The sequence below is a fragment of the Trachypithecus francoisi genome, unplaced genomic scaffold (genome assembly GCF_009764315.1).
Source record: "Trachypithecus francoisi isolate TF-2019V2 unplaced genomic scaffold, Tfra_2.0 Lachesis_group9, whole genome shotgun sequence".
Taxonomy (NCBI): Eukaryota; Metazoa; Chordata; class Mammalia; order Primates; family Cercopithecidae; genus Trachypithecus; species Trachypithecus francoisi.
Genome location: NW_022681474.1, coordinates 71,765,451 through 71,778,723, shown reverse-complemented (window position 1 = coordinate 71,778,723; position 13,273 = coordinate 71,765,451). Strand labels below are relative to the sequence as shown.

General features: G+C 38.6%; 1 protein-coding gene across 2 annotated transcripts in view; it reads left to right on the top strand.

Annotated features, from left to right (window-relative positions):
- Window positions 1-11,911, top strand: part of ZNF365 (zinc finger protein 365) — a 28,789-nt gene extending 16,878 nt beyond the window's left edge. The window contains exons 4-5 of one of the 2 annotated variants that reach the window (XM_033208968.1): window positions 8,201-8,238; window positions 8,985-11,911. In XM_033208968.1, the coding sequence (XP_033064859.1) occupies window positions 8,201-8,238; window positions 8,985-9,246 (300 nt within the window). In that variant the 3' untranslated portion in view covers window positions 9,247-11,911. The remainder of the gene's footprint in view (window positions 1-8,200; window positions 8,239-8,984) is intronic. The other variant, XM_033208969.1, reaches the window with a different exon arrangement.
- Window positions 11,912-13,273: the final 1,362 nt, after the last annotated feature.

The window sequence follows — 13,273 nt, the reverse complement described above, 5'->3', positions numbered from 1 at the left end:
TTTTTTGGCTTGAAAGTTGAACATTTTTTAAAGAGACATAGCCAGTCATTATTTCTCATCAAGCCAAATAATGTAATCAAAAGTTGAGTAGCATTTTGGCTCTTCTAGTTAGATATGTACATGCAAGATTATATCCAGTTGTGTTGCTTGACAATGTGACACGTTCTAAAAAATGTGTGGTTGGGCAATTTTGTCATTGTGTGAGCATCATAGAGTGTATTTACACAAACCTGCATGGTATAACCTACTACGTGCCTAGGCTATATGGTTTGGCCTATTACTCCCAGGCTATAAACCTACACAGCATGTTACTGTACTGAATGCTGTAGGTGATTGGAGCACAATGATAAGTATTTATGTATCTAAACAGAGAAGAAGAGAAGGCACAGTAAAAATATGATGTTATAAAAGGTAAGAAATGGTATAGCTGTATAGGGCGTTCACCATGAATGGAGCTTACAGGATTGGAATTTGCTCTGGGTGAGACGGTGAGTGTCTGGTGAGTGAATGTGAATGCCTAGGACATTACTGTACACTACTGTAGACTTTATGAACACTGTACACTTCGGCTACACTAAATTTGTTTAAAACTTTTCTCTCAATAATAAATTAACCTTAGCTTACTATAACATTTTTACCTTATAGACTTTTAAATTGTTTTTTAATTTTTTGACTCTTTTGTAATAACAGCTTAAAATACAAACATTATATAGAAGTACAACAATATTTTCTTTTTAAAATTTTTTCTATTTTTTAATTTTTGATTTCCATTGGTTTTGGGGGAACAGGTGGTATATGGTTACATGAATAAATTATTTAGTGGTGATTACTGAGATTTTGGTGCACCCATCACCCAAGCAGTGTACACTGTACCCAATTTGTAGTCTTTTATCTCTCAACACCCCTCCCACCCTTTCCTCCTCCACCCCTTCCCCGAGTCCTCAAAGTCCATTGTATCATTCTTATGCCTTTGCATTCTCATAGCTTAGCTCCCACTTATGAGTGAGAACATATGATGTTTGGTTTTCCATTCCTGAGTTACTTCACTTAGAATAATGGTCTCCAATTCCATCCAGGTTGCTGAGAATGTCATTATTGCTTTCCTTTTTATGGCTGAGTGGTAGTCCACAGTACATATAAACCACAATTTCTTTATCCACTAGTTGATTAATGGGCATGAGCATTTGGGCTGGTTCAGTATTTTCTCATTTGCAAATTGTCCTGCTATAAATGTATATGCAATTATCTTTTTCATATAATGACTTCTTTTCCTCTGGGTAGGTACCCAGTAGTAGGATTCTGGATCAAATGGTAGTTCTACTTTAGTTCTTTATGAAATCTCCACACTGTTTTCCATAGTGGTTGTACTAGTTTACATTCCCACCAGCAGTATAAAAGTGTTCCCTTTTCACTGTATCTCTGCCAACATCTATTTAAAAACTTTTTTTTATTATGGCCATTCTTGCAGGAGTGGGGTGGTATCACTTTGTGGTTTTGATTTGCATTTCCCTGATCATTAGTAATGTTGAGCATTTCTTCATATGTTTGTTGGCCATTTGTATATCTTCTTTTGGGAATTGTCTATTCATGTCCTTAGTCTACTTCTGATGGGGTTTTTTTTTCTTGATAATTTGTTTGAGTTCCTTGTAGATTCTGGATATTAGTCCTTTATCAGATGCATAGATGCGAAGATTTTCTCGCACTCTGTGGGTTGTCTGTATACTCTGCTGATTGTTTCTTTTGCTGTGCAGAAGCTTCTCAGTTTAAGTCTTATCTATTTATCTTTGTTTTTGTTGCATTTGCTTTTGGGTTCTTGGTCATGAAGTCTTTGCCTAAGCCATTGTTTAGAAGGGCTTTTCTGATGTTATCTTCTAGAATTTTTATGGTTTCAGGTCTTAGATTTAAGACCTTGATCCATCTTGAGTTGATTTTTGTATAAGGTGAGAGGTGAAGATCCAGTTTCGTTCTTCTACATGTGGTTTGCCAATTATGTCAGTACCATTTGTTGAAAAGGGTGGCCTTTCCCCACTTTGTTTCTGTTTGCCTTGTTGGCTGTAAGTATTTGGCTTTATTTCTGTGTTCTCTATTCTGGTCTATGCTGTTCCATTGGTCTATGTGCTTTTTCTTAATTATTTTTTAGACAGAGTCTTGCTCTGTTGCCAGGCTAGAGTGCAGTGGCGTGATCTCGGCTCATTGTAACCTCCACCTTTTGGGTTCAAGCGATTCTTCTGCCTCAGCCTCCTGAGTAGCTGGGATTACAGGTACCTGCCACCATGCCCAGCTAATTTTTTATATTTTTAGTAGAGATGGAGTTTCACCATATTGACCAGGCTGGTCTTGAACTTCTGACCTCAGGTGATCCGCCCACCTCGGCCTCCCAAAGTGCTGGGATTACAGGCATGAGCCACCATGCCCGGCCCTATGTGCTTATTTTTATACCAGAGAAGTACAATAATATTTTCTTTATGTCCTTATTCAACAAGGTTTTTTTCTGTTTTTACATTTTTAAATTTTTCTTGTAAGCTTTTTTTTGGTTGTTAAAATCTAAGACACAAATGCACACAGAGCCTGGATTATCAATATTCCTGTTCACATCTTGTCCCACTGGAAGGTCTTCAGAGGCTGTAACATGTACTGAGCTGTCATCTCCTATGGTCACAACGCCTTCTTTTGGAATACTTCCTGAAGGACCTGCCTGAGGCTGTTTTACAGATAACATTTTATTTTTATAGAACAGCTACACTCTAAAATAGAAAGATAAAAAGTATAGTGTAGTAAATACACAAACCAGTAACATAGTCATTTATTGTCATTATCAAGTATTATGCTCTGTACATAATTGTATGTGCTATACTTCTATGTGACTGGCAGCACAGTAGATTTGTTTACACCAGCATCACCACAAACAAGTAATTCATTGTGCTGTGACCTTATAACAGCTGTGGTGTCACTTGGTGATAGGAATTTTCCAGCTTTATTATAATATTATGGGACCACCCTCATATATGCAGTCTGTCGTTGACTGAAACGTAGTTTTGTAGTACATGACTGTGTATATGTGTGCATCACAAACAAATGTACCTATACATGTACATGCATGCATATACACACATAAGTACATGCACAAAAATGTACACACACATATATACATACACAAATGGGAAATTAATAAATATTTATGTTTGTACCTTCTGTACTCCAAATATGATATGATCTACCTTCACGGACTTGCTCTACCGAAGGAAAAATGGACTAATTCAAATAAAATACAGTGCAGTTAGAATAGAGCAAGAAATTTAGAGATGAGAGCTGTGTATGAGTGGGGCATGGTCAGGCTGTGGTGAGGGAACTGTTTGAGGGTTGGAAGGTGGATACATTGCCCAAGGAAGACCAAGAATGAGGTATGTGATTTCTGAAAGGATTAGGCAGATATGGTTTCCCCTTGTTTCCTTGTATGGCACTCTAAACTCTGCTTTGAACCATAGTCAGCCACATTAAGAGACAGTGTGCACACCCTGTAGACCATTTTTTCTTGTAACAGTCTGTTTCATTGTCATACAGATTGAATATACCTTATCTGAAATGCTTGGGACCAGAAATGTTTCAGTTTTAGATTTTTTTAGAGTTTGAAATACTTGCATGCAGCTTACTGGTTCAGCATTCCTAATTCAAAATGCTCCAGTGTGAGTATTTCCTTGGAGGGTCATGTTGGCTCTCAAAGAGTTTCACATTTTGGAGCTTTCGGCTTTTGGGTGTTTGGATTAGGGATATTCAGGCTGCGGTAGTTAGCACTATGTAAAATTATATTCGTTTGTTTATTCGGTAATTGTGTCCCCTTCCTCACTGAGAGCAGTTTCCTCAGTACCAGTAAGTTCTGCACCCCAGCAAATATGTGTTAAATGAATTACTGCTAGTCCTGATTTAGCAACCTGCAGGACATAAATGCAACACTTAAAATAAGATTATCCAAGCTGTTTCATGACCTTCCATTTGAGCAGTTGTGTGAGTGGTTTTGACAGATGGGATAGTAGGTCACTTTGTGTCTAATTCGACACCATTTTTCAGAGCATAAAGATACAATATCTGAGTAAGCATATTATATTTTTAGAAATCAGCCAGGTGAACAAGAACATAAATGCTCAAGGGAATTGAGGGAAAGATACAGATGCCAAAACATTATTTCAGCAAAGGCACTAAATGTGAGGGGAAGGAAATTTTTCCATTGCAAAGAAGATTCTTAATGCTGTAAGTCACCTTAGAAAGAAGAAACTTACATATCAATCTAGGAATTTCACTGCTCTCTAGAGGTAGTAATGAGAAAAAGAGGGAAGAGAAGAGAGGGAGGGAACTTAGGTGGTGTAAGAAGGGAAATGAGGATCTACGCTGTTTTTGTAGTGCAGCCTTAGTGGAGAGAGTGAGATCTGGGCTGGGGATGGTATTCCTCATTGTTCTAAAGGAGGAAACTCAGGTGTGCAAGCAAGAAGGGGAGAGTGGGGAGTAGAGTCAGAATCTTCTGCTTGTTCTGTGGTGCACTGGGGTGAGAAGCTATCCTTGGTATGGCTGAGGCTTCAGAAGCCTGGGTTTCTGGGCTCTCTATACCTTCACTAAGCTAGGCCAAAGATAATATTTGAAACTTTCTTTGTTAAAAGAATCTGAGTTATTCTTTGTCTCTATAGCCACAGATATCCTGGGCAGATTTGGCACTTTGATGATATCCTGGGCACAGATTTGGCAGTTTGATGATATCAAAGACATGGCTTCTTATTTTATAGGTGAATGTATATTAGAGGCTGAGCATCCCTATTCCAAAGATCTGACCTTTTTTTTTTTTTTTTTTTTTTTTTTTTGAGGCCGAATTTTGCTCTTGTTGCCCAGGCCAGAGTGCAATGCTGTGGTCACAGTTCACTGCAACCTCTGCCTCCCCGCTTCAAGCGATTCTCCTGCCTCAGCCTCCTGAGTGGCTGGGATTACAGGTGCCTGCCACCATGCCCAGCTAATTTTTTTTTTTTTTTGTCTTTTTAGTAGAGACAGGGGTTTCACCATATTGGCCAGGCTGGTCTCGAACTCCTGACCTCAGGTGATCTGCCCACCTCAGCCTCTCTAAGTACTGGGATTGCAGGCATGAACCACTGCGCCCGGCCAAATCTGACATTCTAAATGCTCCAAAATCCAAAACATTTTGAGTGCTCTCCAGGGTCATGCTCAAAGGAAATGCTCGTTGGAGCATTTCGGTTCTCATATTTCTGGATTAGGGTTGCTGAACCGGTAAGTAGAATGCAAATATCCTGAAATTCTAAATCTGAAGCACTTCTAGTCCCAAGCATTTTGGATAAGATTTAGTCAAACCTGTACTTAGGTTGGCTTTTAGTACAAGGCTGTTTGTGTTTTTCCAACCTGGGACCTTGATCAAAGGCTCTTTTGATCTTCATCTTAACATCCTCCTCTCCCTAATCAAAAAGAAAACAAAAATGTTGTACTAGGAGAAAATGGAAGTAGGTAGATGGGCTAAGTGAGAAAAGGTTTTCCATCTGCCTGAGGCCAAAGGGGCCAGGAGGAACAGTGGCCTCTTGTGTTCACGGAGGGAGCAGAGGAAATTCTGTGGTGGCTGTGATGATAAACCCCAGCCTCCACCCCAAACCTCATCATTTATAGGATCCTTGGAGGAATTCTAGTCCAGCCATTGATTCCACTTAATTTATTGTGTACATACTTTTTTGTTCTTATATTTATGTACATGAACACGTAGTTTTTAAGAAGACAGTACAGAGTGAAGGCTTGCTCAGACTTAGAGTCTGCTAACTTGGATTTGAAGCCCAGCCCGAACACTGGTAAAGCACTGAGGCTTCAAGTCAGTTACTTAACTCTGCTACCATAGCTTCCATATCTGTAAAATTGGAATGATGGTGCTTACCTCCTAAGGGCTGCTATGAGGGTTAATCCTGCCTGTTATGTGGTCAGTATTTGATCTGGTGTGTGACATTTACACATGCACAATTTATAGTACTTTTATCTGTGTGAGCTTCATGACCCATCTTTACTCATCTTTATCATGCATTTCCCTCTCGTTAAGACACAGTAAAGTCCTTTCATTTCTTGAGGTCCCAGCAGGGCCCATTAGTGACATTCATAGTCACTAAGGTTGGTGTTCTAAAAACATTTTTGAAATCAGAGATCACTTTGAACATGTGATAACACTGTTAGCCTTTTTCTTAAGGAAAGAAGCATACATACACATGTATTTCTCTCTCTCTCTCTCTCTGTCTCTCAATTTTCTCAAAATTCCAAAGAGCAGTATATATACAAATGTATGCAACAGATCATTCAACTGCCACTTACATACATACAAACAGTAAAGTGAACACATTTTGTTATACTCCAATAATTTAAAAAAAAATAAGGAGGAAAGATTTAAAGGAAGAAACACTCTGTTTATTTTTACTGTTTACACATTGACTGAAGTTCACTGAAGGAGCCCAGCTGAGAAATACTTTTTGGTGTTGGTGGGGTAGAGAAAGTTGATGCCAGTGGCTTCGGGTCCCCAGAAGCTACCAGCTTGGTGCTTTCCAGAGCCATCTGTCCCACCTTCTTTGTATGTTGCATAATCTTTGGGACCTCATGTGAGAATGGTGCCTTTTTCTGTTACAATTTACTAATCTCAAGCCAAACCCAGCCTGCATGAACAGGGTCAAATATTGCTGAGTTCTGATTGTGTCAAAAGACAGAACACAAGAATCCTGTCTTGTCTCTTCGTGACATGAGCCTCCTTTTTTTAAGGAACCTCCTTTGTGGCTTGCTGCGGTCAGAAGAATGCAAGCGATGATCCTGTTAGGCTGAGCTTGGGTTTTCAGATTATTTTAGTACAGCAGGGACACATGTTTTGGCCACACTGGCCCAATACCAAGGTGGCCTTTTCTCCATATTTTATTTGTCGTTTCTCTTCTTCTGTTGGTCTGCCTGCTAATGTGACACCACTTATTCTAGTGAAAGCTATATGAGGAAGATCAGGATCAGGAGAATGGAAACATACTGCCTATACACTGGATGGTGACATCTCTATCACAAAATGAGAATTATCAATTTATTCTGCAAATGATAATATTCCAAGCCCAACCACAAAAGTGCATGCAGATATTTTATTGCATGAGTTATTAGGAGTAGGAAATCATCTCAATGAGAGACAGCCTCAGGGACAACTGTGGGGTTGTTCTTCATATTCTCTCATTTTAGAAATGATGTATTATAGGCAAGAAACCTTTTATGTCAATGTTCTCCTTAGTTGATACATTGTGACTGGCCACAGCTATAGATTAGCTGCAAATACAGCCTGCATCAATTAAGAGATCATGACAGATCATTTCAGGTTATCGAATTTTATGTATTTATTTTATTTCAATAGTTTTGGAGGGAACAGGTGGTTTTTGGTTACATGAATAAATTATTTAGTGGTGATTTCTGAGATTTTGATGCACCTATCACGTGAGCAGTGTACATTATACCCATATGTTGTCTGTTATCTGTCACCCCACTCCTTAAAGAACTAAAAGTAGAACTACTGTTTGATCCAGCAGTCCCACTACTGGGTATCTACCCAAAGGAAAAGAAGTAAATTATATGAGAAAGACACATGCACACACATGTTTATGGAAGCACAATTTGCAACTGCAAATATATGGAATCAGCCTAAATGCCCATCAACCAATGAGTGGATAAAGAAAATGTGGTATATATAAACTGTGGAATACTACTCAGGCATAAAATGGAATGAAATAATGGTCTTTGCAGCAAGAGGCCATTATTCTAAGTGAAGTAACTCAGGAATGGAAAACCAAGTATCTTATGTTCTCACTTATAAGTGGGAGCTAAGCTATGAAGATGCAAAGGCATTCCAGTATTTGAAAACATATTTCTTCAGATGTTGCTCTACCTGGAGGCTCTTTTGAGTGTTTGAGATCTGTTGACATAGACTTCTCAGAAATCTCAGAACAAGTGCCCACAGAGGCTCCTGGAGTAAGCAAGCAAAGACTGAGCATGAGATGTTCTTGTTCACCAGTGCGATGGATGGTGCTGCAGGTCATGCTACCAGTAACAGTTACTGACTCCCTTAATGGGAATGCAAGTTTTAGAAAATAAAAGAAATATTTTAAAAACCAAATCCAGCCCTCAAATGCAGTAACATTTTTTCTTATTTGTCTTCCTTCAGCTTACAGACATCTCCTCAAATAGGAAACCCAAATGCCTGTATGTATGTCTTTTTATACTTGGGCCATTTGATAATGTTTGTATTGTATGTTTTCCTGTTGCATTTTGTATGAGATCATATCTATTTTATATGATATCTATATTATAAGTGGATTTGAGAGGCTTAAGTGAAAACTGACCTGCATGTATACCTAACTTTGTGAAAAGTTGATGTGACCTTTCGCTGTCCTACTAGTCTATTAGTATATGCCACTATGATGGTACCAGAGGATTATTTTTAGAGTATTATATTGTATAACTTTCTCTCATTGAGGTATAGTGTGGCCGTAATAACTCTGTATACTATTAATGTAGTTCATGTACTACATTGTTTATGTAAATTCATACTGGGAGTTATATGCTTTCCAACGTCTATGCAGTGAATTTTTCTGAGTCTGCTAGTCGTCACTTAACAAGTCAAGAGACATGAGTTCTGGTCCCATCTTCTCCATAGACCAACTGTCTGTATTATTCTGGGTAGTAATTAACATTTTCTGTACCTCAGTCTTATCACTGTAAATAGGACTAGTAATATCTCCCTGGGAATTTAGTACCATGTGATCATTTCATGGAGACCACAGGAATTTTTGGAAGAAAAATACCCATATTATGATTTGTCTTTGTGGTAGCATTATCACCACTGTAGCATGTAGGAGAGATTGTGCCATGAGTAGTTATTCTTTTAAGGTTTTAAAGAAATCTTTCTTTCTGCTCATCTCTTCTCCACTCCCCCCAACCCTCTGTAGAAGCCGAGGGCACCCGCATTCGGTGTGTAACCATCCTGATCTCAAGGCCCATTTCTACCCAAAGGGAAGGAACTACCTGAAAAAGGCCAAGGATGACAGAGCCAGCATGCAGCCTGCCAAGGCCATTCACGAACAGGCCGAGTCCTCAAGAGACCTCTGCAGACCTCAGAAGAAAGGGGAGCTCCTGGGGTTTGGCCGCAAAGGCAACATTAGGCCCAAAATGGCTAAAAAAAAGCCAACAGCCATTGTGAACATCATCTAAAAGGGTGGGTGATGCTGGACCAATCATTGCTGGGCTTTGGGGAACGTTGTTCCAGGGGCCAACAGTAATGTCCTTCTGGAAACATTCCGTGGTAAGACACATTGGAAAAGCCAAGGGCATAACACAGGCAAGCACCTCGATTAACCAGAGGTTACCAAATGGGAATCTTAGTGAACCAGAATTTTATTATAACCCCCTTTTAGAAGCTTGCAAATTACAGAAAGAATAAAAAATTAAATCAATCCTAAAGCTCTAACTTCTAAAGTAACTGGCCCAGTCTCCAGTAATCTTGGCCTCTGGGCTTCTATGCAGTGGTCATTAATTTTCAGGCCCAAGGCCACACAAAATGTCAGGCCTAGGGAGAAAATTCATTGTGCCCACTGCTCTCCAAAGTGCGAGGCAAGGAATGGGAGTGTAAAGTTCTGTTAATAGCAGTAAAATGAAAATATTTGTATTTGTGTATAACCTTCGCCTCAGCTAATTTGAAAGCCTCCAAAATAAGGATTCCCATTCCCTGAGTATTCTGGTTAATCAAGATTTCAATTTCTGGGTTGTTCAAGGGACTCATTCAGTCAGACTTCAGTTCTCATTTCGACAGAGTGTCTTTCAGTTCGTTTGTTTGATTGAGGTTTTTTGGTGGCCTAGATGCATGTTTATTCAGATTTTGGTACACCTCTGCCGTCTTGTTTGGCTGAGTATTCTGCACCCACAGACCACGCTGCCAGCCTCTATCTTAATAGCTGCTTCTGTGGATCTGGGTGGGGAGTGCAGTAAAACCCTCTTTTGATTAGCACCCAGCATGGGCTCAGTGTCTAGGTGGTTGGAATGACAGTGGACTGCGCGCTTGGTGCATTGTGATCATCCTGGAAGCACTGTGGGTATCGCCAAGCCCTTTCCTAAGACCTGCTTCCTGGACAGTGTCACTCTCCCTCTCTCTCTCTGCTATGGGCATGACTTTCTCTTCGCTGGCTTAACTTTTCCACTGGGTGGTTCACTTCGCCTCCTGCTGCTTCTGTGCCCTGTTAAGGCTTCAGGTATCTTTCAACAAAGTATCTGGAGTGTTCACTGTATGTTGCATTCTCAAGTAATTTTTGAACTAAACAATGCATGTAGGAGCCAGAATCTGACACTGTTTTCCCCTCCTTGCTTCCCTAAAATGGCTTTTGTTTCCACAAAGAGCTGTTAAGAATTTCCTGCTGTATGATTTTCCTCAAGAATGAATTTCCATGTTATTTTTTCCTTAAATTTAGCAATATCATCAGGTCTCATGCAGAGTTTACAAGTGCTGACATTCTTCTGAAAACAGGAATAATTTTGTCCACAAATATATACATATATACATATATATAACACATACAAAATATATATGTTAAGTATATTAATAATTTATTTTTAAATACTCATGGAGAAAGTGTGTGTTTGTGGTGGGTGGTTTTTAAACTATATATGTTTGTTCATGTAAACTGGATTCTCTTATTTAAAAAATCAAAACTATAACCTAATTAACATTGGCAGAATTATGATTGTTATTGCAATAAGCATCAGATTAGCAGTGCATTAAAAATAGGTAATAAAGCAGTTGCTTAAATGCCAGTCAATTAAAAAGTGTAACTTACCATTATACAAACATTTTGAACCTACCATAATGAAAATGTCCATTTTTGAATCTTCACTTTGACTTTTGGTTTCTGGGGGGTGGATATTCATGTGATGTATAAGCAGCTATCAAGTGGGGAAAAACATTGTTGTGAATATCACTGTTTTAGGCTAACATTGTAAAAATTGTAATGTTATAATTATTTTTTATTTGAAGAATTAAGTTCCCCCTCTAAAGTTATTTATTATTGATGCTTATACCATGATCGCACTTTAGCCTTTTACATACTAAAAACATGACTTGTTAGTTGTATTGCATGCTCTTTGTCCCGTACTGTGTGTGCAATGACAACTTGTTTCTGTTTTATTTAAAGTAACTGACATTTTGGATTTTCATCTAACATACCTAGAGGGCACGGCAACTTTCTCTGACAGTGGTACCCCATGATCTTCAGGAAGTATCATAATGTCATCCTACTCTACATTTCACAAGACAAATTATTTTGAGATTTGTTTATTATATTAAAAATCTTTTTAAGTTCCCACTAAATTTTGACCCCCATATAAAGAAATGTGTTATGTATGTTGTGCCTCCTTAGAGACATAAATTTAGTGTCAAAACATGGGAGATGGCTTACTCAGAAGCATACTCCACTTAACACACCATGAGCCGAGCTAAGTGCCATGTCCCGTTTGTGTCTTATTTTTAAATATTTCCTTTGTCCACATGGGCAGTTGACCTCAGAGTTAAGGCAGTTGCTTTTTTGAAGAAATCACCAAAGTGTCTGGGAAACTATGTTCAAGGTTAAACTGGAGAGTAGATTTAATTTTATTTGTCTTGTAGGGAAGAAATCTTCCCTTGAACTGTTTTTCTTGCTTTTTCCCTTTTTCCCAAACTAGGTTACAGATCCTTATCTGCAAGGTTCAAGTTGCTTAGACACTGTTTTCCAGTATTCTGCAGGGCCAGTCAGTTGTACAGAAGTTGGAATATTCTGTTCCCAGAATTAAAGAAGTTTTTAGATTATGAACTATTATGATAATAAAGCTATATTTCTGACTAATGTGTTGATATGTTTTGTCTAGCTGGAGTGTTTTTTGGGGAGCCAAGTATGTTGGTCCACTAACAGGAAACAAAATGGTCCTTCATGAATAAGCTGTTCATCATACGTATAATCACCAGGATCTTGTGTACCTATAGGTTTTCTTGAAAATTTAGCTAGATCATTTTTGTTCATCATAATGCCTATGTCTAAAAGTTATTTTTGCATATGTTCACACTGAGACAGCTTCATTAAAAGCCCATTTGGCACTTTTCCCCATCTTCCTCCACAACCATGAGTAATTTTCCTACACTGTATTTTTAAACTTGTCAGCTCTTAGCAATTCATAAACCGATTTCACAGTATATATCCCAGCCTATGTATGCTATACATCCAAGACATTGCAAAGCCCAGAGAGTGATCAGGATAGATAACAGAGAGAAGTATATGACTGGTGGAATTGCTCAGCCATTGTTCTTTTAAGAACCATGAAATCAGGAAAATTTAGGGAACTCCACTTGTTTAGGAGCTGTGAGAGTTATTCGGGAGGTGACCTTAGTCTGCCCTTATAGTTGACCCTTGAACAGTGCAAGGGTTAGGGACACCGATTCCTGTGTAAGTTAAAATCCATGAGTAACTTTTGACTGCTCAGAAACTTAACTACTGATAGCCTACTGATGACCAGAAGCCATACTGATAACGTAGTTAACACATATTTTGTATGTTAAATGTATTATCTACCATATTCTTACAATCAAACCAGAGAAAAGAACACATTAGTAGGAAAGTCATAAGGAAGAGAAGATATAGTTATATTCATTAAGTGGAATTGGATCATCATAGAGGTCTTCATCCTCATTGTCTTCACATTGGGTGGGCTGAGGAGGAAAAGGAGGAGGAATGGTTTGTCTTGCTACCTTTGGTGGCAGAAGAAATTAGGGTAAAACTGGACCCGCTCAGTTCAAACCTGTATCGCTCAAGAGTCAACTGTATTTATGTCAAAGTTAATGGGTTCCCCAGGTTATAGTGTTTTTGAGAAATAGCTGTGACATTCCTGATTATCTCAGTTTATTAGAAAACATAAATCCCAGTATCTTGATCCTGCGTAATCTGGATCCTTCAGAAGTGAATTCCAGGGGTGGCATGTCTGCTCAATCCCAAACACAAGCCCTGGAGCAATTTCCAATGTTTAAATGATGGAGAGCTTTAGAAATTGAATTCCTTTTGGTGGAATTAAGTAAATTTTATCTTTTGTGTTCCTTTTTTTGTTGTTGTTCATGTTCTAGGTCAGAACACATCTGAAATTTTCATTTAAGAAAGGAGTATTCAAACTGTAGCCCTGTGTTAAATTTACTCTGGATTTTCAGCTATTATTCCAGGATGGAAAAGAG